The sequence below is a fragment of the Haemaphysalis longicornis genome, unplaced genomic scaffold (assembly GCF_048455015.1).
Source record: "Haemaphysalis longicornis isolate Haplotype H1 unplaced genomic scaffold, Haemaphysalis longicornis Haplotype H1 scaffold_7, whole genome shotgun sequence".
NCBI classification, from domain to species: domain Eukaryota; kingdom Metazoa; phylum Arthropoda; class Arachnida; order Ixodida; family Ixodidae; genus Haemaphysalis; species Haemaphysalis longicornis.
The window spans coordinates 6,994,564-7,019,538 of record NW_027526422.1 but is presented as its reverse complement, the minus strand read 5'-3'; the positions used below and the strand labels follow the sequence as shown (position 1 = coordinate 7,019,538).

Below are 24,975 nucleotides of genomic sequence, written 5' to 3'. Positions count from 1 at the left end.
CCTGCAATTTGTTTTGGTCGTCCATTTTCGCTGTTGTCAGTTGTCATACTCCGGCGGTTACCTTTGTTCGAAAGATTGCTGAATACAGAAGCTGACGCCTAGCTCCGACTCTTCACGCTCCGCACAGGACCAGCGTCGTAGCAATGCATGGGCGACGCCGGCAATGTTTTTTTTCCGGAGCGGTATCAAAAACTATACTTAAAATCACGCCTTAAGCTAGTTCATGCGATTTTAAGTCTTTTGTTACGAAAAAAAGTTGTGCATACGCGAGATCTCCTACGGACAAGCACAAAAAGTCAACCGCGCGCGAAGAAACAGCATTGAGAGCGAGCCCGAGTGAAGCAGACGACAAATGCGAGAATCCCTAAGCCGACGTAACGGAGGCGCGCTCCGCAGCGCCGCCCGTGGTCGCGCTCACCGCCAATATCTTGAATAAAAAACTCCCAAGCATTTCCCCGAGGGTGAACATGGTTAAGTGCGAATGCACGGGGTGATGCTATGAGGGGGAGTAAAGTTAAAATCCGTTGGCATTCGCCCGTGAGCGCGCGCGAGCCGACCCACGGAGGTCTGGCAGTTTATCGCTGCATATATAGGGGGGTACGCCGCGCCGAGCGCACCGAGCCAGGTGGCTGAGAGAGGAGGCGAGCGCAAGGGGAGAGGGACAGCGGCGCACGGCAGCTGCAGCCGAGCGAGGGGGAGAGGAGAGAGTGTGACGTCACGGTGGAGAGAGAGGCGCGCGGCAGCTGCTGGGGAGAGGAGGCACGCTGTGACGTCATACCATGACGTCACGGCGCGAGGAGCGGTGCGGGGAGCGGCGCGCACCCGCGCAGCCACGGCGAGGAGGCGGAGCGAGCGTGGTCACGTGGTGAAGTGACGTCACCGCGCCGTTGCTACCGACGCTCCTCTCCGCTCCACGCCATTGCTAGGGAGAGGAGGACTGCGGACGCCACCGCCGCCGCCGGCGGTGGAAGGTTTGGGGTCGCTTATAAAGTGCATTCGCACTTAAAATGGCAACTAAACGTGGCTTTAGTACCATGGCATGAACGCATTTGCTTGGTACGCAACCCTGTCAAGGTGGTTACAGCAAACCTCGGGCTTGTCTGTATTTAAATGCAAATACAGAACGGGCGACCAAGTACAGAGACAATACAAGAACGCAGGTTTCACACTGCTCTATTTTATTCCATGCCTTGAGCAGAAAGGCAAGAGAAAGCTTTTTTCTTTTTAGAACTCCTCCCCTCCATCATCCTCTGCGCCTTCAGCAGAGTCGATGCCCACTTCTTCGTAGTCTTTCTCCAGGGCAGCCAGGTCCTCCCTGGCCTCGGAGAACTCGCCCTCCTCCATGCCCTCGCCCACGTACCAGTGGACGAAGGCCCGCTTGGCGTACATGAGGTCAAACTTGTGGTCCAGCCGGGCCCAGGCCTCGGCAATGGCCGTTGTGTTGGACAGCATGCACACGGCACGCTGGACCTTGGCCAGGTCCCCTCCGGGAACCACTGTTGGTGGCTGGTAGTTGATGCCCACCTAGTAGGGGGGGGGGGCAGGCAGGGGAATTGAACAGATCCAATGCATAAAAGGAAGCTACAATGATTCAGACCAGGCCTTAAGCCCCTATGTACTGCTCTCGTCGACCACCAAGGTTAAGTAGCACCAACTTGCCCTCCCCATCTTTGCTTTGAGCTGCGGAAGGAGATATATTTCGCTGCCACTGTTTCCACCGCCCACTCTGAAATCGCACTATGGTGACTGGCTGCAGCATGCTATGGATGGAGCTCTGTTATTTTGAATCGCAAGCTGTGTCTAAGGCCCCTGAAATAGTGCTTTCATCATCCGCCCAGTGAACATGATCGAGGGCTTTATACTTCTCCTCGTTATCTTCAAACGACACATGTGGAAGTACTGCCATGATGGTGAATGCAACCACATCGTGGCACACCGGTACATGCAGTGTTATTTTGTAGCATAGAAAGTCTGCATGGACAGCCAAAGAGGGTTTGGAAAGCACGTGAGACGACACGTATTTACTGCCCGTGAGGGTTCTCGCCAAACATGACAAAAAAATAGAAGGAACTCGTTTTCCGAATCTGCAGGAAGTGAAACTAGGCGGCGGCACTCTTCAAAGGTTGGCACTATGCAATAAAGCGGTTGTGGACGCAATGAAAGGGCTGTAACGAGGCCCAGCCTAGATTAACTCTGCGTAAAACAAGGATTGTTCGTACCTTGAAACCAGTGGGACACCAGTCGACAAACTGGATGCTGCGCTTGGTCTTGATGGCCGCAATGGCAGCGTTGACGTCCTTGGGCACCACATCGCCCCGGTAGAGCAGGCAACACGCCATGTACTTCCCGTGCCGAGGGTCGCACTTGACCATCTGGTTGGCCGGCTCGAAGCAGGAGTTGGTGATCTCAGAGACCGTCATCTGCTCGTGGTAGGCTTTCTCGGCCGTGATGACCGGAGCGTACGTCACCAGGGGGAAGTGGATGCGCGGGTAGGGCACCAGGTTGGTCTGGAACTCTGTCAGGTCCACGTTGAGGGCTCCATCGAAGCGCAAGGAGGCCGTAATGGAGGAGACGACCTGGCCGATCAGCCGGTTCAGGTTGGTGTACGTGGGCCGCTCAACGTCCAGGTTGCGGCGGCAGATCTCGAAGATGGCCTCGTTGTCCACCATGAATGCACAGTCAGAGTGCTCTAGGGTGGTGTGCGTGGTCAGGATGGAGTTGTAGGGCTCGACGACTGCTGTGGAGACCTGCAGAGCACGGCATACCAGTGAGATTGCAGTAAAACAGAGAAAATGGTAGACAGGTAACTGAGGATCTGCGAATTCTAGAATGTCCCCTGCATGGTTTGTCCCCAGTGTCCTTGTCCAAAGGACTACACGAAGAATATGGAATATGCAGGGGTCTAGCCCACACCGGCGAGTGCCGGGAACAAGGCTGCTTTCAGACACTGTGGCATGGAAAACTGCGCAGGCAGCCCCTGGGCCACCAGGATTAGCCAGCAGCCGAGCCAGAAGCCGGGCCGCCGACACCTGCCTTGCGTCTTTCACCCACGAAGAGAGGGGGAAAAGAACGGAGACTCGCCTGTGGAGCTGGGTAGATGGCGAACTCGAGCTTGGACTTCTTGCCGTAGTCCACCGAGAGGCGCTCCATGAGGAGCGAGGTGAAGCCCGAGCCGGTGCCCCCGCCGAAGCTGTGGAAGATGAGGAAACCCTGCAGGCCCGTGCACTGGTCTGCCAGCTTCCTGATCCGGTCCAGCACCAGATCCACAATCTCCTTGCCGATCGTGTAGTGGCCCCGGGCGTAGTTGTTGGCCGCGTCCTCCTTGCCCGTGATCAGCTGCTCGGGGTGGAACAGCTGCCGGTACGTGCCCGTGCGCACCTCATCCACCACTGTGGGCTCAAGGTCCACGTAGACTGCGCGCGGAACGTACTTGTCCGCACCAGTCTCGCAGAAGAACGTGTTGAACGAGTCGTCCCCACCCCCAATGGTCTTGTCGCTGGGCATCTGGCCGTCCGGCTGGATGCCGTGCTCCAGGCAGTACAGCTCCCAGCAGGCATTGCCGATCTGGACACCGGCCTGGCCGACGTGGACTGAAATGCACTCGCGCATCGTGGCAGGTAAGCTACGAGGGGGAGAACGGGAATAAAATGAAGATTAAACTTGTGCATCCTGTCGCGATGCGCATAGTGCGCACAACATCCAAAATATGAATAAATACGCCATTTTACAAATGAGGGAAAAAAAAAGAAAGAAAGAAAGCTTTTCCCCGCATGGCTTTTCTCCTGTGCCATTGTCCAGAGGACCGCACAAAGATATGGAATATGCGGGGACACCACCCTCACCCACCTAACACTTAACAGCTGGACGGTTTCACCCTAAGAAAGTAAAAAAAAAAATTCACCATCCTCGTGCCGTGCACACTATTCAGCAAACTATCCTGGAGTTGCATAATTTAATTTGGCATTGCTGTGCAGACCGTCAATTTATCCTCGTGAATGCACTCCACCATGGTTGCTCACCAGATGATCCTCATGCCACACCTATAAATTGGCACTGCACTAGACACCTCCCTGCAGAGCAGTCTGGCACAAGCAGTGCGAGCCAGGTTCTACAACCCGCTCAGTACATCCGACTGTCATTACTTCCCCCAGTGGAAGTTGCCTACATGACTCCTGGAAGATTCAAGACTCCTTTATGACTGCACAAGCTATAGAAGAGACATGCCGCTAAAAAAAAATTGCCGTTAACGAAGCGTGGGAAGAGCAGAGAACTATAGTTCATACCACAAGCTAGGTGCAACACTGTGGAGACATTATTGTCAACAGTGCGCCCACTGAGGGCGCCTAACTCGCCTGAAGGGTAGCCTTGAAAGGCGATTCCCTTCTCCCCTTCCGGCAAGTGGAACCGCAAGGCCCCGGCGCCTTTTGTCGCTTCCTTTGCGGTGAGTCATGCGTCCTGAGGGGGTGGGTTGTTGACAACAAAGTAGCCTCCACAGTGCTGCACCTAGCTTGTGGTATGAACTATGAGTGCATGGATGTGGCAGCGCTGGCTTCACATGGCTGCTGACATTGCTTTGGAGACAAAGTCGAAGCGCGGCTCGTCACTTGCCCGCCTCTCGAAGGGCGCTGTGACTCCCGGCACTGCTTGTTCATGGTGTAAAATGGGGGGCACAGCCGCTGCAGTGCAACAAATGATGAAGGAACCGATATGACGGCGGCCAAAGCCGGTACTGGTCGACAACAAAAGGGCGACAGGCAGCCAATGCCACTGTTGAAGCGGGAAAAGGTGGCTATAAAATAAAAGCCCAAAGCAAGGTTGGCGAGGTGTACGAGCGGCGTGCGAGGAACGCTGTGTTTGCGGACTTGTATAGCTGAGCAAGGTGTGCACATCGGGCCGAGCCTCACGTTCGAGAGGGAGAGGGACGAGAGGCCTCCCCTTCCCCAATAAAAAGTACTACTACTTCAAGCTACCAGAAAACAATACTAGCTATAATATATAGGTGTAAGCGAACAGAGCCTTCACGGGTAAAGTGAGAGACACATGGACGATTGGTGCACGCGATTCGCATGCACCTGATAGTTATGACCGGCTTTGGCATCGTTTGCTGGTCAGAGGAGGCTCGCGACATGCGACTGGCAAGCCAGATGCAGTCGTGCCATCGTTGCGATCGTCGCGAGGCCACAGCCACAGACCGCAGCCGCACCCAGCCGAACCGATCGCTGCCAGAGTTGCAGTCGTTCTTTCGTCGTGCGTACGTCCATGGCATTGTCGACGCCGTCCTCGAACCCTAGCGCTTGTTGTACAGTGGCGTTGACTCTGGCAGGTGGGCGCAGCTTGTGGCAGTGCAGCATCAGGTGCTCCATGCTTTCCTCGTGGTCGCCGCATGCCCTGCACTTTGCTGCTTGAACCTCTGGTGTGCTGTCGTAGCGCCGGCAGTACAGCAGCTTGCGCAGTGCCCCCGCACGGGCCTCGAAGGGGAGCGTGCTGCCGCTGCTGTTGTCTTAGACATGCATCCGGCCTATATCTTGCCTGTGGCTGCGGTATAGTTCCGGGGTAGACTTTTGGTGCATTGCGGTCTGCCAGTGAGCGCGTTCCTCCTCTTTCACTCTGGAGTGCACCTTCTCCGTGATCTTGTGCGGCGGGCCCACCTCAATTGGGCTGGTAGTGAAGCCGAATTTTCGACGGAGGTGGTAGAGGTTGCACCACTGTGTGTGTACACCCTTGAATGCCATGTAGTGGAACAGTCGCCGCGCCCAGCGTTCGTCGTTCATGACTCGGAGTTGCTCTTCGAATGCAATCTTGCTGGTAGCCTTGCGAACATCAAACACTGACCATCCCAGGTCACCTTGTATGGCCTCCACAGCCACTCGGCCATGGCAGCCCAAGGTAAGGCGGCCCACCTCTCGCTGACCACGCTCGAGCCACCCCCATGTTGGCGCCGACACACACACACCACAGCGTTCGCGAAGGTGAGACATGGGACGTGCACAGACTTCCACAGGTCACGGACCAACAGGTATCGGTTGCACACCCATAAGCACAGTCTGCGCAGGATACAGCTGGCACGTCTCGACTTTTCTTCCATTAGTGCCTTGTGTGTAGCATACTTGTCGCCAGTGGTGCTGAAAGTGATGCCAAGGTAACAATAGCTGTGCATCGATGGAACCTCTTCACCGCCAGGCAGCAGCACAATGCGAGCTTTGTCCTCTGTCCTCTGGGTCGGAGAAGCACAGGACTGCTGACTTGCGCGTGTTGAAGGCCAGTCCCAGTGTTGACAGATGCTCAGCCGAGGCGGTGACAAGTCCCTGTAGCTCAGCCACACTTCCAGCGAGCAGGACAAGGCCATTGGCGAAGACCAGCCCCGGAAGCATCCACATTTGCGGGAGTCCATCTTCAGAATAGGGCAGCGCGACACCATGTCCCGACGCAATAAGGGCTTTCTCTAGCCCTGCTACGTACAGCATGTATAGCAGCGGGGAGAGCGGGCACTCCTGCTTCAGTCCCCGGTGTATTGCCACTGGCCCCGTGTGGACTTTTCCAAAGCATGCCACTGCCAACGCGTAAATGTGGGCTAGTTGGTTCGAACTGCGAAATATGGTTAATTGGCGCGGCGGTAAGGACGGGACAAAAGTAGAGACCACACAGCACTACCGCTAGACATCAACTGAAATTTTTGTCCCGTCCTTACCGCGCTAATTAACCATGTTTCACATGCCACTGCCTTGTTTTCGGTGTATAAGCGCCGCAGAAGGTCAATCCATTTGAATGGCATAGCCAGCTCGCTCATGTGTTGCAGCATAAGGTCATGTGGGACATTGTCATAAGCCAGCTCGCTCATGTGTGGCAGCATAAGGTCATGTGGGACATTGTCATATGCCTTAGTGACGTCGAGAAAGCATGTCACCAGGCCCCGGGATTCTTTCCGTGCAATTTCTATGCACTGGGAGAATACAAACAGGTTGTCCTCCACCCGACGACCCCGTCTAAATCCATTTTGCAGCTCCGTCAAGCGACCACTTTGCTCCACCCATGCGCTCATCCAAGCCTTCAGTACTTGGGCAAAAAGCCTATACAGCATGCTGGTGACTGTGAGTGGCGTGATCACTGAGAAGGCTGCTGTCACCACCTTTCTTTGGTATTAATGACACTTTTCCCAGCAGCCATGCCTTTATGATGGGGTCGCCATGGATTATGCCAGTGAGTACTGCTGCAAGGTGTGCTTGCGCCACTTCCCCCAGACACTTAACCAGCTGCGCAGGGATGCCATCAAGTCCGCTTGCCGTGTGAACCCCAATGCAAGCAAGAGCACATTTGAGAGCCAGCGGTGTCACTTCCCATTGGCAGTCAGCCATGTACGAGTCCTGTTTGCTTGGCGGCTCTCCTATCGGGCTGGCTCTGTGTTGGACGTTACCTTGGTTGGGTGCATGTTCAAACATTCTCTCAAGATGCGTTATGAGGTGCCGACGTATATCAAGCACTGTGTCACCCGTCATTTCATCTTGGAGCGTTGGCAGTGGCGATTTGCGGTCGAGTGAAGAAACATAGGTCCAAAACTTCTGGGTGCTGCTGCAGCCTGCTGTAGTGATCTCCTCCAGTTGCCATTGGTCGTTTTCTGCAATTTTGCCATTGGACCAACTGTTGCACTGCTCGTTTGCAGCGCAGATACTGTTCCCACGCTAGGAGGCATTCACTGGTTTTTCACTGCATACCTGTGTGCCCGGTTCGCTGCACGCCGCTTTTCAAGGGCCTCTGATTTCACTGTCCCACCACCGCTTCGTTGAGGACCTTCACAAGAGCCTGTGCGAACCTCATGTTTGCGCATGATTCTCGAGCTCATCGACATGAGTACGTTGCCTTCCTTGCGTGGACGGGGCTGCACTCGAATTCGTTGGCAACTGTTTTGCACGCCGGTGCCGGCGGATAGCGCTTTGCATGTTTTCGAGACTGTCGCACACGTTTTTGCACACGTTTTTGGTGGGGCGATGATGATGATGATGATTAAAGGCCTCCCCTTTGAATCGGGGTGACGGCGTGCGCCATCTAGCCTATCTTAGTAGTTTGAATTTAAATTTAGTCCCTCAACTCGGATTTCTTTTTAATTCTGCCCTGCCGCTACCCCTGGCTGGGATGTTATTTTATCGACTTCCCTGCTTTTTTTCCACCAATACTCTAGCCGCTGCTTAGTAATACCTACTGCTGACCAGTTAATGCTTCCATCAATTGCGAATCCCAGTGCCTCAGGAAGTAGGACTTTCCCCCCAATTCTATCCGGCTGAATCTTTTGGCATCCTATTACTATGTGGTCGATTGTTTCTTTATCCCTGCCACATACAACACATGTATCATCCTGGGACGAATATTTGCTCATGTAGGTTCGAGTTCTCAAGCAGCCAGCCCGCACCTCAAAGAGCAACGCACTACCTTTATTGTTGTCATAAAAGTTCTCTTTCCGGATCTCTTTTTTGCTTGCTTTGTAGATTCCCAGCGATCCCTTCTTTTCCATCCTCTCTTTCCACATGAGCGTCTGTTTCCTTCACTTGCTTTTTAACTGCCCCCCCTTGTTTATTTGCCGCGGTCAAGGTATATTTAGTCGCCAGCTTTCGCGTCCTCTTCCGCCATTGGGTGTCCACACTTTTAAGGTACATGTACCTGTGCACTCTGGCTGCCCAGTTCTTCTCATCTAAATGTCTAAGCCGCTCCTCAAAACGTATCTTACTTTGCGCTTCTCTCGCCTCAAATGAAGCCCAACCCATATCGCCTTGTACCGCCTCATTTGTAGTCTTACTGTGAGCTCCCAGTGCTAATCTGCCGACTGCCTTTTGGTTAACCTCCAGTCCCGACAGGATATCGGACTTTAAGCATAATACGGCATTAGAGAACGTGAGCGCCGGCACCATTACCCCTTTCCAGATGCCTCGCACTACCTCGTACTTATTGTATCCCCACAGTGCTCTATGTTTCATTACTGCTGCATTTCGTATCCCTTTCAGTTTGAGGTGTTCTTCATGGGCATTCAGGTACCCTTTTCCTTCATTAAGCCAGATCCCCAAGTATTTGTACTTATTTACTAATGGTATGGCTTCCTGTTGAATTCTTATTGGTGCTGTATGAGCTTCCTCGTTGAACACCATGACTCCAGATTTCTGTGGGTTAAAATGTAGGCCTAGGTACGTTGCCTCATCCCCACAAATGTCGGCCAATTTTTGAAGGTCTTCCGCATTATCTGTCAGCAACACTATATCGTCCGCGTACATCAATCCCGGAATCCGTTGCTCTACCAACTCTCCATTGCTTCGGTACGACAAGTCAAAGCCTAATCCACTCTCCTCCAATCGGCTTTCCATTCCTCTAATGTAAAGTGTGAACAGCAATGGCGAAAGGGGGCACCCCTGTTTTAAACCTCTTCGAATGTACACGGGCTCTGTGCCTGTACGTCCTTCCCATGTAATATGCGCCTTGTTATCCTCATATATTGCCCTTATCAGCCCCACAAATTCTGACCCAATCCCCTCTTCTTCCAGTATATGCCACAGCAATCCCCTATCTACGTTGTCATAGGCTCCCTTTATGTCCAGGAACAGTAGCCATGTTGGTCTACCCTGTGCTGCCGAAATTTCGATGGTCTGGGTTATTACGAAAATATTGTCTTCTAAGCGTCGACCCGGCCTAAATCCATTTTGCAGTTCCCCTAAAATACCGTTACTTTCCACCCACTTCAACAACTCGACTTTTATGGCTTGTATAGCTAATCTATAGAGCACTGACGTGACTGTAATCGGCCTGTATGAGCTCGCCTTGTCCTTCTCTCCCTTGCCTTTATAAATCAAACTCATTCTGCTTTCGCGCCATTGCGTGGGAATCCTCTCGGATTTTATAGCGCGCTCGATGGCTCTATACAAGTGCGTCTTTCCCGCTGGTCCCAAATGGTTGATAATCTCTATTGGGATACCATCCGGTCCTGTTGCCGTACTTTTGGGAACACCGTGTTCTGCCTTTTTCCAATCCAAAAATTCGATATTGAATTTTTTTTCTGTCGCTCTTCTATTGGCCACATGTGTCCGGGTAGCCGATATCTCGCGTGTTTGGCCGAAAGTATTTGCCATGACTCCATGTAGGTATTTTAATGCGCTGTCCCCCAGGAGAACGATACCGTCCCCGTCCTGTATCTGAGTCTGCACCTCTTTAGTTGTCGTTCCCAATGCTTTTAAATGATTCCAGAATTTTTGGGGGGCGCTCTTATCCTTCTTACGTATACCTGATATCCATTTCTCACTCGCAGTTTTAATCTTTGCTTGTACTAGTTTTTGCTTCCGCGCATGCTTCCGCGCAGGTAGCGCCATCTCTCGGCCGCTCGGCGCACCGCGCGCCGCGGCGACCGGTCGCGGCAGATATATGATCGCCGCTTTTAAAATAAGCCCCGATAACAATCCCTAGCACAATTTTTCACCACACTAACGCCTACTTTCTCGCGTGTGGAACTTGTTTTTAGCGATCAGATTGATTCGGAAGAGCAGCGACAAGCGGTTGCTACCGTGGTGCGCCGGTTCGAGCCGCTGAGTGTGCCGAGCTGGCAGGCGCGGCCGCCGTGTGCGCGGACTGTTTCCGAAGGCAGAAAACGCTTCACAATTGCCTGCTTTATCCATTTCTGGTGAACTACTCGCAGAATTCACAAATTCAGCTCGGCGATCGTCGTAGTTGATGCGGGTGAGTCAAGGAACGAGCCGCAGGTTTCGCTTCAGCCATGGTCACGGCAGTCTCGCTGGCTGCGAGAGCACATGCAAGAACGCTCTCCAGCTTTGGGGCGCCCGCATGGAGTTAAAAATTTCCTCCATGGGCGCCCGCTATTTCGGCAAAATTGCAGACAAATGCTGCCAGCGGCACCTACAGCCATCGCCTCATGTACAGGAGGCGATGCTACAGCATGGACGAGCGGATTCATGGGTGCTAAATGTTCCCACACCGCTGTACTGATAGCACTATTCATTATCACTGCAAGTTGATTCTTTTCCAGCTCGGATATTTCTCTTGCACATATCTAAATCGGCCAGAGTGCGCCGTAACTGCTTAAATAGGGGGGCAAGCATGGAGCAAAAACACTGGGCCCATGCAGTGGGCGGAGCGGCGCCATGGCGCTGACGACGCATCGCACGCGCGTATCATGCCATGTGTCTCAAATTCACGCGTACGACTAGTCGTGGCGACAGTCATAACGATCAGTCGCATGCGATTCGCATGCACCAATCGTCCATGTGTCTCGCGCTCTAGGATCACGGGCTTAGGCCATGGAGGATACACCCACGTAACCGGTCAAGGCGCGGCCGCGGTCAACGGAACGGAGCGCCGTTTCATTCCCCTGGCCATGAAAGACAGAATAGCCAGAGATATGCAGGTACACGCAATAACACGAAGTTCTCACAGTTGAGCGGTACAACGTGGAGGTAGAGTAATCACGTAATGATAGCCGAACGGTACTCACGATAATACGGACCGCACAAACCGTCCACCGACGCTTACGATGATGCGTCAGCAAACAGAGGGTCGAATACGGCCGTACCGGTCGCAGCGGTTTATATAGTGCGGCGAACGTCGTCCGCGCGCACTTCCGTTGAGAACACCTCCTTCCAAGCTTGTTCTATAGTGGTGACGTCAAACTTTACAATTGATGAGAAATAAAACAACGTAAAAGCGTTAAAATATTGTTTAAATGTTTTTTTGTTGTTGTTGTAGGGTATGCGTTACTTTTGAATTCGTATGGCACTATATTTTGCAGCGCAAGCTCTAGGAGACGTGCCGTTGTAACGTTCCGCCCAAAATATTCAAATATGAAAAAAACGTTCAACGGTGAGAGGCAACGTTTTTAATAGACTAACGTTGTTGAGAAGTGACACAACGCCCAAACGTTACGCCCGTTACGCATTGCAAATAGTAGAGCTATACTCGGCAACAAGTTAAGAACGGCACCAGCTCAGGTACGGTATCACTCCGCCTAAGCGACGGACCCGGATGTCAACGGGCGCGCGCGTTTTGAAAGGAGACTGCCACGAATGCGTGATATCGTCTGTCTTTTCTCACGTAGTTTGTTTGCCGTCGGTGCAGTAGTTTATAAGCATTTTAGGTCCAAAAAGATACAAAAATGGCTCGTGCCATGTTCAAAATATTCCCAGTGCTGCGCGGAGTGACATCCGGCTGCGGTGATGAGGCACAGCGGCAACTTCGGTGCCGTTAACCGAGCACTCTATGCATGGAGGAAGAAAATTTCTTTCCTCCACTTTTCTTTTCATGACTCTATGATCCAAACCAGGCCTCTCAAGCTTGGACGTTCCCTGTCTTCCCTATAGGCACCGGTCACTGCTCAGAGGGCGCGACGAATAAAGTACACCCAGCGCCGCCCCGCGGAAGCTTGAGCTAACTCCGGGTCGGTGAGAGCCAGACGGCCGGCGCGCGTTCATAGATTCGGCACCTCTGGGTTGTTTGTTTGTGCGATTCTGCGATTGTTTTTGAAAGGTGTCTCGTGCTTGAAAACTGTTCTGGCAAATAGTTACCCCATGTCTCAAGTGCTTCTGTGCGATTTCCGGACAATTACGGGGCTGAGCTACTAGTGTCGGCCTCGCGTGCGCGAGAAGTTAGAGATTGTACGTTCCCGCGCGCGTATGCGCCGTGAAAGAAATTGATAGAACAGACATCGTTGCGAAGTCCCATTCTCAGCAAGTGTCAGCGGTCTCCGAAGCATCGGATAATTATCGCGCCGAGAATGCTTGCGCCGAGAGGCGAAAACGAAAGCAGACACCGGCGGCCTGCCGAGGGGACCGGGCTCGGATCACGAAGCACTCGAAACCACCACCGCCGCAGCGACCGCGGCCGGATGTTTACACCACCGAGCGTTATGGTGCGAGCTTTGGACTCTCGCGTGGTGCGTGTGTGTGCTGTTCGCCCAAGGCAGTCGCCCCACGCCCGAGCTGCGCGCCAGACGTCTTCTTTGAGTGCTCCTCCGTCTATATATGTAATCCCAGTTTTTTTCAGTTAATTAAACATCTTTTTAAATTCTCAAACCCCAGTGTTTTCCCACTCAATATGAGCCACGATCAAGCTGACACAAGGGAAGGTTATTTACAGCGCCAATTCAGGTCAGTAGCCAGCGTATACCACGGCGCTCCACGACAGAAGCGTGTCTGTGTTATTGTTTCCTCTGCTCGCCCAACCACACTACAGTTACTTTTTCGGTTGCCCTTCTTCAGCTCGGTTGGTGTTGTCACTGATTAAAAACGGATTCCAAAAGCTTATGACACAGTAACACAGTAAGCGCAGTTCACACAGTTGGAAATCTGCTGTGGAGCTGCGGTTGTTTTTACGAAGATTTCGTTTAGTTTCGGCTTGTGTCGTGTGTGTAATGTTAGAGTCGTATAAGCGGCTAATTGTGATACAGTTTGTTCAGGCCGTTCAGAATTCTCCAAAAAAAGTATTTCCTCCTCCTCCCCATCCTCTGCTTAAACAATAGCAACCTCAACTTTCAGAGTACGCAAAACGCATTAAAGAAGTCAGCGCGAGTGAATGCAACCTTGCCTTTGATAGCTTTCCACGCTCTCGCTTGGAATGCGTGGTCGAACTCTGTACACTTCGGGAAACAAAGTAGGGCAGTAAGTGGGATGCGTACTGACCGTCTTGCCATTTCTTTTGGCATCACCCGCGAAGTGCTGTGAACATATTCTTGTACCGCCTTTTGGCATCCATTCGATGCTGTGAATGTCGCTAAAAAAAGGTTACTGCTGATAAAACAATAGTGGGGGAAGCCGTAATACCTTGTGTTATGCAGATACTACGACGGCATGCGATTCATCTCAGCGCGCGATGTGTATGGAACACTGAAAGAAAACATTTTAGTTTTACGGCCCTTCGTGTCTGCGCTGCGCATAAACAGTCATCGTACTCATAATACTCCTTCCACTGACAAAAAAAAAAGTCATGGCTTTCTTACTGCTAAAATCCATTTCTTGCGACGCTGCCCGAGAAACCTGTACAGAACGATGGCAGGCTGCCTTCCGCGATTGTGGCAGTACTTCACGCAGCAGTAGCGGCGTGTCCACTAATTCTTTCCTGCAGCATTTTGATCCTTTCGGACACTGCAACTTGCAATTATAACTATGTTTCTTAAAAAACTTCCGCCACACAACGTCGAACCGCACGCAGCGCGCGTGTTTTTACGTGCGCTGAACGGCCGGTCGCGACATCCACCGACCCGGAGTTGCTAAGCGGCGGCGAGAGATGGCGCTGCAGTCGCGCGCAAACTTCACTGTCCGGCGGCGTAAAAATCGACGCCCCACGTGACCAACCTAAAGCGCTGTTTTCGACCATCAAGCCCACCAGACGGCGCAGGCAAAATGTTACTTTTGGTATAGAATACAAAAAATTCATTCCGTGACTCAAAGAGCCCACACAGTTCGCTTACAATGTGTTATTTAAAAATACTATTAACAAGTTCCGCATCAAACATTCGTTGAGCAAAAATGTACGCAACTTTTTACGAACAGCCGACTGGTGCACCACCTCGTTTCTGAATTCGCAACCACAAAGCCGCCAATTCAAATTGAAACCGCTGCAACGGCCGACCGTTTCAATGTGCGCGGAGCACCGGTTTCGTGACTGTTATTGCTGTTATGTGCTTTTGCGTCCATCAGTTGTTGAGAGGACTGGCAAAACACGGGAATTGAGTGCTTGTGGAATGACAAATGTGGGAAATTCCGCATCGGAAGACAGCTGTCGAGGCCAGAATATTCGATTCTTCCAACAGAAGGTGAGTGTTATGCACTCCGCTAGAAAGACGGTGCAAAGGAAACCGTTGTCGCCGTCAATACTTCATTTGTGCCCTTCGTTCGAAATCTTAGCGCAAGTGAACGAGTTGTTATGGCAAAAAAAAAAATGTTGTCACGAAAGCGACGTACAATTGCAGCGATCGAAATGAAATGATGTCCTGGCCTCTGTAAACTTGCGGATGTCAATAAACGATTTGTTCTCACTTGCTGCTCACTGTGGTCTGTGCCAGTCGAGGCCATCTGGTCACCTGGCGTAACATCACTTCACTAGCGCGGCGCAAGTAAACACGCGACCAGCGTGCCAGCCAGGAGCCAGCAGGAGCAGCCACGGCCGGACTCGACGCCCCTTTCGCGCGCGGGAGGAGGAGAGTCGAGTCCGGCCGTGGAGCAGCGAGCCGGCGGCCGCCGTGCGAGGGCATCCATGTTATTAAGGAGCTCAAGCGGCCTGTGCAAAAAGCATCCGCCATGTTTAGATAGATAGATAGATAGATACTTGACGGTCGTTCCCTTTGAAGCGGGCGGGCGCCTCAGAATAAGGTCACCCAGACCAAACATGAAAACAAAAAAGCACTAAAGAACAAGGAACAATGGGCTAAGTAAAAAGAGAGAAAACAATAAATCAAAAACATCACTAAAGAACAAAGAACTATGAATGACAGGACGCAAACAGCAAAGAAGAAAAAGGAAAAGGAGCAGATACAACACTAAGTGAGGAACAAAAAGGCGAACAAGCAAAAGTCCGATCACACGACAGAGTCCTATATTCTCGGACAGCTGCGTACCATTGTCCACCAGTGCGTTAGGCGGCGCTTCGTCGTGGTTACTACAGCGTCCGCACTTGTACACATGGCACTGTCGGTGGCGTCGTCTGTGGGCTGTGGTTGAAACCCAAGTGCCTGTGGTAGGGTGGCGCCCTCTACTGGGGGTGGAGAGACACCCGGACACAGCATCACAATGTGCTCCATCGTCTCCTCGGTGGCACCGCAGGCTCTGCACGGCGCTGCCCGCACTTGGTCGTCACCGTCAAAGCGACGTCTGTAAACGAGCGTGCGCAGTGCTCCTGCTCGGGCCTCAAACAGCAGCGCGCTCCCAGGACTGTTGTCGTAGATCCGCTCCACTCCTATGGAAGACTTGTGTTCACAGTACGTGGCAAGCGTCGATTTGTCCGCACTGCTTCTACGCCACTCTGCCTCCTCTTCCTCTTTGATCTGTAGGCCTGCCTGCCGTTTCCACGCTGTCTCAGACTCCGCGCGTAGAGGAGTGCGAAAGAACCCATACTTCTTTTCGAGGTTGTATAGGCGCTTGGTCCACTTGGTGCGGAGACAACTGGCCGACAGGTGGTCGAATACACGCCTGGCCCATCTCTCACGGCTCATGAATTGCAACCTACCCCGGTATGCCAGTTTGCTTGACGCCTCGCGTGCCTCGAAGCTTGACCAGCCAAGGTCTCCCTGGATAGCTTCCTTGGCCACCGCCCCATGGCACCCCACGGCTGTGCGCCCGACCTCCCTTTGGCGACACTCCAACCACTCTCGGGTGCACGCTGAGAGGCAAACCACTGCGTTTCCAAAGGTGAGGGCCGGCACGTGGACCAGCTTCCACAGGTCGCGCACCATCACATACCTGCTACAGCCCCACAAACAGCGGCGGCGTAGTATGGCCTGGGCTCGGAGCGCTGACTGACGGATGGCGGCCTCATGCTGCTGAAAAATGTCCAGTTCATTACACAACAACACACCGAGGTAACGGTATGACGCCCCGACGCTGAGGGTTTGGCCATCCAGCGTCAGAGTCAAATTCTCCGTTGCTCCTGCAAACTGCACGACGACGGTTTTCCTTGCACTGAAGCGCAGGCCTAGATCCTCGATTTCGGCAGCGCATATGGAGAGCAATCGCTGCAAGTCCCCTTGGCTCTCGGCCATCAGCACCAGGTCATCCGCAAACGCGAGCCCCGGCAGCCGTCGGCTGTCTACGCCCGTCACGCTGCAATTTAGCCGAAAGCCTGTGTCCGACTGCAGCAGCTTCCTTTCTAACTCGGACACGAACAGCAGGTACAGTATCGGGGATAGTGGGCAGCCTTGTCGCAGGCCTTTGTGGACGCCAATTTGTCCTGTTCGTACCCCTCCAAACTGAGCCGTCACCGTATTGTCCAAATATAGCCGGTTCACCATGGACAGCAGGGTCTCTGGCAAGCCCAGGCCAGAGAGGCGGTCGAAGAGCTTTATGTGGGATACATTGTCGTAGGCTTTCTCGACATCTAAGAAGCAGCAAATTAGCTTCCGTCCCTCTTTTCTTGCTATCTCGACACACTGTGTCAGCGAAAACACGTTATCCTCCAGGCGGCGACCACGGCGAAAACCATTTTGCATCTCTGTGAGACAATGTTTGGCCTCCGCCCACGCACTGATCCAATCCTTTAATATGTGCGTAAAGGCCCTGTACATGACACTTGTGACCGTGAGCGAGCGGTAATCACTGATGTGTTCCGCTTGGCCTCCACGCTTTGGAATCAGTGCCACGCGGCCGTGTTGCCATGCCCGCGGTACCTCAGCCCCGTTGATAATGCCTGTGAACAGGGCAGCAAGCTGCTCACGTGAGTCCGGGCCGAGTAGCTTTAGCAGTCGAGCTGGGATGTCATCAGGCCCCGTCGCCGTGTGTGCACGAAGGTGGGACAATGCCCGATCGACGCTGCGGCTAGTGCACTCCCACTTTGGTTCGCACGAGTCGCGAATAGCTTGTCCCTGTGACGTCCGCATATGCTTGACGGTTTCTCCTGCAGACCCGTACAGAGATGACAGGAAGTCAGTGATGTGTTTTCTCAAGTCCATGACGGGCTCTCCTGTATCGGGATCTTCAAGGGCAAAAGGTGGCTCAGCATTCCTGTCCAGTGAACGGACATAACGCCAAAACTTCTGGGACGCCGACTTTCCATCCTCCTTAATGCTCTGCATTTGACGCAGGTTGGCGTCCACCAGTTTTGCTTGTACGAGAGCCTGTACCTTGTGCTTCTGCTGAAGATACAGTGCCCAAGCCGCTGCAGTCGCCTTGGAATCCCCCGTTTTCACCATGCGACGGTGGGCCCGATTAGCCTGTCGACGTGCCTGCCACGCCTCCGCTACCTCCTTGTCCCACCATTGTTTGCGTGTCTTCGTCTTGGATGTCCGACCAATCATGTGCTTGAGCATCACCTGCCGTAGAGCTTCGACATATTGCTCATACGAAGTAGCTTCTCGCCGCTCCCCGCTTTCCTCGAACTCTTGCGCCACAGCCTCCAGCTCTTTCCAAGGTAGGTAGGGGGAGCATTTGCCCTTGATTCTCTTGGTCGCCTGGTGTGAGCGGGAGAAGTCTAGCCGGAGGCGGTTGTGGTCACTGCTCAGGCTGTACACGCCCTCCTCGTCTATGGTGATGCGTCGCAGCAAGCCCGCAAGGCGAGGCGACACTAGCGCGTAGTCGATCGACGTTGCACTACCCCGCGCGCACCACGTGTACTGGCCCTCACAGTGTGCACTCAAATTGGCAATTTCTAGGTTTAGCTGGTCCGCGAGTCGAAGGACGAGGTGCCCATTCCTGTCCGTGCACCCATCCAATTCTGCTATGTGGCCGTTAAAGTCACCAACTATCACTAGCTCCTTGTCTGTAGCATACCGACGGGCGTCCTTGAGCATACAGGCAATGAGCTCCACGTTCTTCTCTAGTCGGGCGTTTTGCACTGACAGGTATACTACACAGACAGCAGCAGGTATTCCAAGCAAGTCGCCTGTAGCCCACAGATGATCAACGCACTCGCTCTGTTCGCTGCACCTCCACGGTAGTTCTCGGCGCCACAGCAGCCCGACAAAGCCGTGTTTACAGCGCCATCAAGCGGGCGTACTGGGTAGTTCACGACGCCGCCACTACGCTTTTTCTGGCACTACAGGCAAAGCTAGACCTTTGCTTCTCTAAAATCCTCCCTGTTCTGTGTCCAAACCATTTAAGGCATTCTCGCCGTAATATACAAAAAGCTTCCGGAAACATTTTTCGCAGTGCGCCTGGCCCTGCACATGCAGATGGGGCCTCATGAGGCGATCACTGATAAGCAGCAGTGAATATGAATCGCGGAACAGCAGCTTGCATTGACTAATGATACATCATATATGAAGACCAAAAAAATGTTACAAATTGTACTCTGAGACGCATACATAACGTACAGAACTTGTCGTGTTTTGTTGTATCCTTTATTTTCATTTTTTATTAATTTTACAGCCGACCTAAGAACGCGCACATAACAGCAAAAGAACGAGGTAGGCCTTGTTTGCCGCCAAAGCCGAACGAGATTGCGAAAGCCGACCCTAGCCGAAAAATGCCGCCAAGCCAGCCGTCAACCTCTGTTGTTGCGTTTCCGTAGCAACGTCTACGACCGCGCCGAACAACCATTGACGCTCTCCTTCCTTCTCCGGCTGCGCCACATGCTGCTCACGGCGACTCCTTCGCAGGCGCGCCGTAGAGGGAACGGGAGAGTTTTTCCCCGTGGCCCCTGGGGCACCTTAGGCTCCATATGTATGCCTTGTGTCACTAGGTGTGTCTACGGCCCTTGGGATTGCGGAGATAGGGTTGAAACGCGCCCGGAAATACTCGCAGAGCTCCTCCGAACCGAAATGCTGACTATGCCAGCACAGGGTTCGGTGCACGCATGAATTAGCCATACAAAATTTTGCTTCATGCGTTGGGGTTTATAATATACGCTTTTACCGCACCTCCGAATACCATTTGAGTTCAGGATCCAAGTAGGCAACCCATGGAGAAAAAGCTTCCAAATCTAATAGGGGCAGATGCAAGTGCATAGCGGCAAAAGAGGGAAGGGATTTTTAATTGGAGTTAGGACCACATATAGAAGGATACGGAAGAACCCCCCACCCCTCTTCATGACTGTGCAACAGGTGGCAGGGCAACGAAATATAACATTAAGTGACGAGCAATCCTGAATCAAACAGAAATAGTTCGCGACCATGGGTCTAAGTTTATTTCCAAAATGCATGTATGATCTCCAAATATGAAGTGGGCGCTCCTACGCGAAGCGCCCACGCCGAGAAGTGGCGAGAATCGGAGACAGTCTGCACGTGCGCACTATAGCACCTAGAATCACTGTATCCGCACTGACCACATGAGAACGCAGTGCGCATGTGCCGGCTGTCTCCGATTCTCGAGCGCAGCATCCACGCGCTCGCCGTTTCCCTTTAACAGCGGACCCCACTGTACATTGATGGCCGGCGTAGTTAAAAATACCAAAAAACTGCCAAGCCCCGCGGTGACCGCCCAGCAGGTAAATGCCTAGCGCTCGTGTGTCCCAGCGTCCCATGCGTTTGTTTGTCAAGCCAAGCGTACCAACTTAGGGAGATTGGCCACACACACGTGTTGTCTTGTCTCTCCTTGTGTTTGAGTCTTTCTTTCGCTGGTTTTCCCATCCGTCAATAAGTACCAACTGACCCAGCAAGCTGCACTTCGTCGAGTATATGACAGAGACTCTGACAAAATGAAGCACAAGATATCATACCCGGGGGGGGGGGGGGGACTAAAGACAACTGAGGTGTTTGCTCCAACTTTATTGCAACACTAAGGCAGATGACGAAAAAAGCAGAAGCTTGACTGCTGGCCTCTCTTCTAATACTCCTCTCCACCATCATCCTCGCCACCTTCAGCGGAGTCTATGCCCACTTCCTCGTAGTCCTTCTCCAGGGCAGCCAGGTCTTCCCTGGCCTCGGAGAACTCTCCCTCCTCCATGCCCTCGCCAACGTACCAGTGGACGAAGGCCCGCTTGGCGTACATAAGGTCAAACTTGTGGTCCAGCCGGGCCCAGGCCTCAGCTATGGCCGTCGTGTTGGACAGCATGCACACGGCTCGCTGGACCTTGGCCAGGTCTCCTCCGGGGACTACGGTGGGCGGCTGGTAGTTGATACCCACCTGGTGGGGAGGGGGGAGAAGGTAATTTAGCACAACTGAATGTTGCAACACAAAAGGAAGCTACGGGTACTAACAATCCAGATTGACCCTGCGGAAAACGAATACTTCGTACCTTGAAGCCAGTGGGACACCAGTCGACAAACTGAATGCTGCGCTTGGTTTTGATGGCCGCAATGGCAGCGTTGACGTCTTTGGGCACCACGTCGCCCCGGTAGAGCAGGCAGCACGCCATGTACTTCCCGTGCCGAGGGTCGCACTTGACCATCTGGTTGGCCGGCTCGAAGCAGGCGTTTGTGATCTCCGAGACCGTCAGCTGCTCGTGGTAGGCCTTCTCGGCCGAGATGACCGGGGCATACGTCACCAGGGGGAAGTGGATGCGCGGGTAGGGCACCAGGTTGGTCTGGAACTCTGTCAGGTCCACGTTGAGGGCTCCATCGAAGCGCAGGGAGGCCGTGATGGAGGAGACGATCTGGCCGATCAGCCGGTTCAGATTGGTGTACGTGGGTCGCTCAATGTCCAGGTTACGGCGGCAGATGTCATAGATGGCCTCATTGTCCACCATGAATGCGCAATCAGAGTGCTCCAGGGTGGTGTGTGTGGTCAAGATGGAGTTGTAGGGCTCAACGACTGCTGTGGAGACCTGCAGAGAACGATAAAAGATTTGTCAACTTGCCTTATATGATGGTAACACGCTGCAAGAGTAAATATACCTATGTGCAGTAAAAGCTCCTTAATTCGAACTTACGGTTAATTCGAACTGACGCCATGGTCCCGGCACAGCCCTGTATATTTCAATGGGTGAAAACTCCTGATAATTCGTACGCATCCGTATCTGAAACGGTTAATTCGAACTCTGATCCCCTGGTTTGCATCACTCCTTGCAGAATAAGTCAGCCCTGAGGATTACAATGTCTTGCAAATTCAAACCAAATTTACTACAGATGCAAAACAATAAAACAGAAAAACAACAGTGTAGCGCGTGCCTGCACTGCAGCGACAGCTTTTTTTGCTTCCGCAGCGGACTGAGCAATTAATTTCGTTCGCTGTTCGAGCTCCATGAACATCATTTATGAAATCGTCTGCCACAAACGTGTAGTAGCACATTATCCGCGATAACAAGTTCAGAGGTGGCTTTTTGTGTTCTGTCCGTGCAGTGTGGTGCGACGTCCATTCATTGTAGCACCCTTCCGCTAATTCGAACAATTTTATGGTCCCCTTCGAGTTCAAATTAACGAGCTTTTACTCTATAAGCACCTCTAACCGGCATTCACACAAGGGAGCCGAAGAATGAGGAATGCGTATATGTTAATAAACTGAAAGACATATCCTCTCTTTGCTTCTCTGAATTGCCAGAGATGGCAGGATGGTTTCTGCAGCTTAGGCAAAGTATACAGCCACTGCGATATCACCACAACCATCACCGCCTGCTCTTGTAACATACATCTAGGTGCAATATTCAGTTTATGATATGCGGCGCAGTAAGGGAATTGATGTTTTCCGCAGCGTGAATAGCACTTTACGTAACGTACCTTGATGGTATCTTTAAGGCATTAATGTGAAGTGAGCTGAAGTCAACAGGTCACATTTATTGAAGTCAACCAGGTACTTATGGTACAGTCTCATACCCATTCTTATTGAATGGAATCCGGTAGTCTAAATGTACACCAGCTACTCCAGGAGACATTTCATGCAGCAACTTCAGAATCACTAAAATTAGCCAGCCTCCAAGCTGAGAGCCAAATGGTTACAATAAAACAAAAGTCAAGGAACACATAGCACTCACGAAGTGCATTCCTTGGCTCTCTCTGCTTTCTCTCACTGTATTATGCTAGAGTAGCCCAAAGCTCTCATGAAGGGTCTCCAGATCACCCCTGCCGTCACACAAAAAGATTTACGTGGCCAGGGTGGCAAGCCCACCTGTGGAGCTGGGTAGACCGCAAACTCGAGCTTGGACTTCTTGCCGTAGTCCACCGAGAGGCGCTCCATGAGCAGAGAAGTGAAGCCCGAGCCAGTGCCGCCGCCGAAGCTGTGGAACACCAGGAAGCCCTGCAGGCCCGTGCACTGGTCTGCCAGCTTCCTGATGCGGTCCAGCACCAAGTCCACAATCTCCTTGCCGATCGTGTAGTGGCCCCGGGCGTAGTTGTTGGCCGCGTCCTCCTTGCCCGTGATCATCTGCTCGGGGTGGAACAGCTGCCGGTACGTGCCTGTGCGTACTTCGTCTACGACAGTCGGCTCAAGATCCACATAGACTGCACGAGGAACGTGCTTGCCAGCGCCAGTCTCGCTGAAGAACGTGTTGAACGAGTCGTCCCCGCCCCCAATGGTCTTGTCGCTGGGCATCTGGCCATCAGGCTGGATGCCATGCTCCAGGCAGTACAGCTCCCAGCACGCATTGCCGATCTGGACACCGGCCTGGCCGACGTGGACTGATATGCATTCACGCATCGTGGCAGGACAGCTGCACAGATGGAGAATGAAGTTAGAGCGAAGTGCATGTGGCAACAGACACAGTTGCCCACAGAAGCTGAAAGCATAGTCCAAATGCCCCACCTGCATTGTGGAAGCGAAACTACTGAGAAATACAGCCACTTTCGCCTTGTTTCATTGTCGAGAGGTAAGGGTTAGGTTAGGTTAAGACAGCCTAGCAACAGGGCAACCCAGCTGCCATCGAACAGCTTCAAGCGCTGCGACGGACGGTGACGTGCCATACCTGTACCTCTGAAGAAAACCAGCTCTAATTATATAATCATATCACACCCACTGCTTTAATGTGCAAATCTCTCCAGCGTGGGTACACTAACCGTTCACTCGCATTCAGAAAAGTATTGTAGAAACAAAGGGGCTGGGCGACCCGCTTATGTATTCTGCGGTTTTTAAAAGCTTTACGCAGAGACTTGCAGCAGGTCATGGCCACTGACTGAAGTAGCATTGTCACTGCCGGCTGCGTTCAAAGTGGCGTAGACTTGCTACGACCAAACCTTCAAGAAAGGCGGTGGATAAGCCCCCAGACAAATTTTCTAGTTTACAGCTAAGCCAGACACGAATAACAGTAGAGGTCCGATGGGCCACTAAAATCTAATTCTAAAAAGTTAATGTTAACAGGCACAGTGATTATTAGAGGAGTGAGAAGAGAAATAGGCCACACCTCAGCTGGGCAGTAAAACGGTAAAACTATTGATTTATGAGTCATACTTACAGAAACCCAGCCGGACAAGCTGTCAACCGACGCTACCAGGGAAACGGCTGCACAACCGACGAACACAAGGCCCAAAATCGTTAAAATTCCGATTCAGTCGTTTATATACGCCGGCAACGCGCACTGCGCATGCACAGCCAACGGGCCAACGCCTTCTTTCCTGTCAAGTTGCTAGCAAGCCAATAAAGATCTTCTTAGACTAAACGACTCAGCTGAGCTACAGGTGTTTTAAGCATAATTAAAATAGTATTCTAAAAATAAACATGGAATAATGCTTGTGACATTTACGCAATTTGGCAAAGGGTATGTCTTGTGCTACACATAATGATGATGATGATGATCAAGGGCCTCCCCTTTGAATCGGGGTAACGGCGTGCGCCATCTAGCCTATTTTAGTAGTTTGAATTTAAATTTAGTCCCTTGACTCGGATTTCTTTTTAATTCTGCCCTGCCGCTACCCCTGGCTGGGATGTTATTTTATTGACTTCCCTGCTTTTTTTCAGACCAATACTGCCAATACTGCCAGGGCAGCGTCTTCTGCCACGCGTGTGGCACCAGCCACGCCCCCCTGGCAACGGCTGCTGCCACGCGTGACGTCATAATGACGTCATAACATTAATAATTGTCATTATTTTGTGTAGTGTAGTCCGAAATACGCATTTTTTTTATTTGCAGTACAAAATAACGCACCATTGAACTGATAAAACTTTTCTAAACAAACAATTTTTGTTTTTGCGGGAGCAGCCGGCGATGCTCCTGCTGCTGCCAGCTGCCGTATCGCCAGTATCGCGTACATGGAGTCGCTTATCCGAAAGCGTGACGAAGCTCCGATTTTCTCGGGCCGACAACGTAGATAAACCGGAGTTCATATTGTTAGAAGCACTATCTGAAAACGTGAGAAAGTTGCTTGTGATTATGTATTGCGTGGGGACCCAGCCAGCCTTTCCAGACCGCAGCAAAATAGCCGCTCTCGAGTAATGTTGACCTGTGACCGCTTGGTTATGCTTGGTGTACGCCGATGGTACCTGCGTACAG

The 24,975-nt window shown here is 52.3% G+C and overlaps 1 protein-coding gene across 1 annotated transcript; it reads right to left on the bottom strand.

Annotated features, from left to right (window-relative positions):
* Positions 1 to 1,157: 1,157 nt before the first annotated feature.
* LOC144144396 (tubulin alpha chain-like) lies at positions 1,158 to 24,261 on the bottom strand. The gene is made up of 6 exons (XM_077675824.1): positions 23,941 to 24,261; positions 22,662 to 23,202; positions 14,234 to 14,242; positions 3,082 to 3,600; positions 2,220 to 2,747; positions 1,158 to 1,524 (listed from the first exon to the last, which is right to left on the bottom strand). The coding sequence occupies exons 2-6, from the start codon at positions 23,187 to 23,189 to the stop codon at positions 1,225 to 1,227; spliced, it is 1,884 nt and encodes a 627-aa protein (XP_077531950.1). The 5' UTR covers positions 23,190 to 23,202; positions 23,941 to 24,261; the 3' UTR covers positions 1,158 to 1,224.
* Between the last annotated feature and the right edge of the window lie 714 nt (positions 24,262 to 24,975).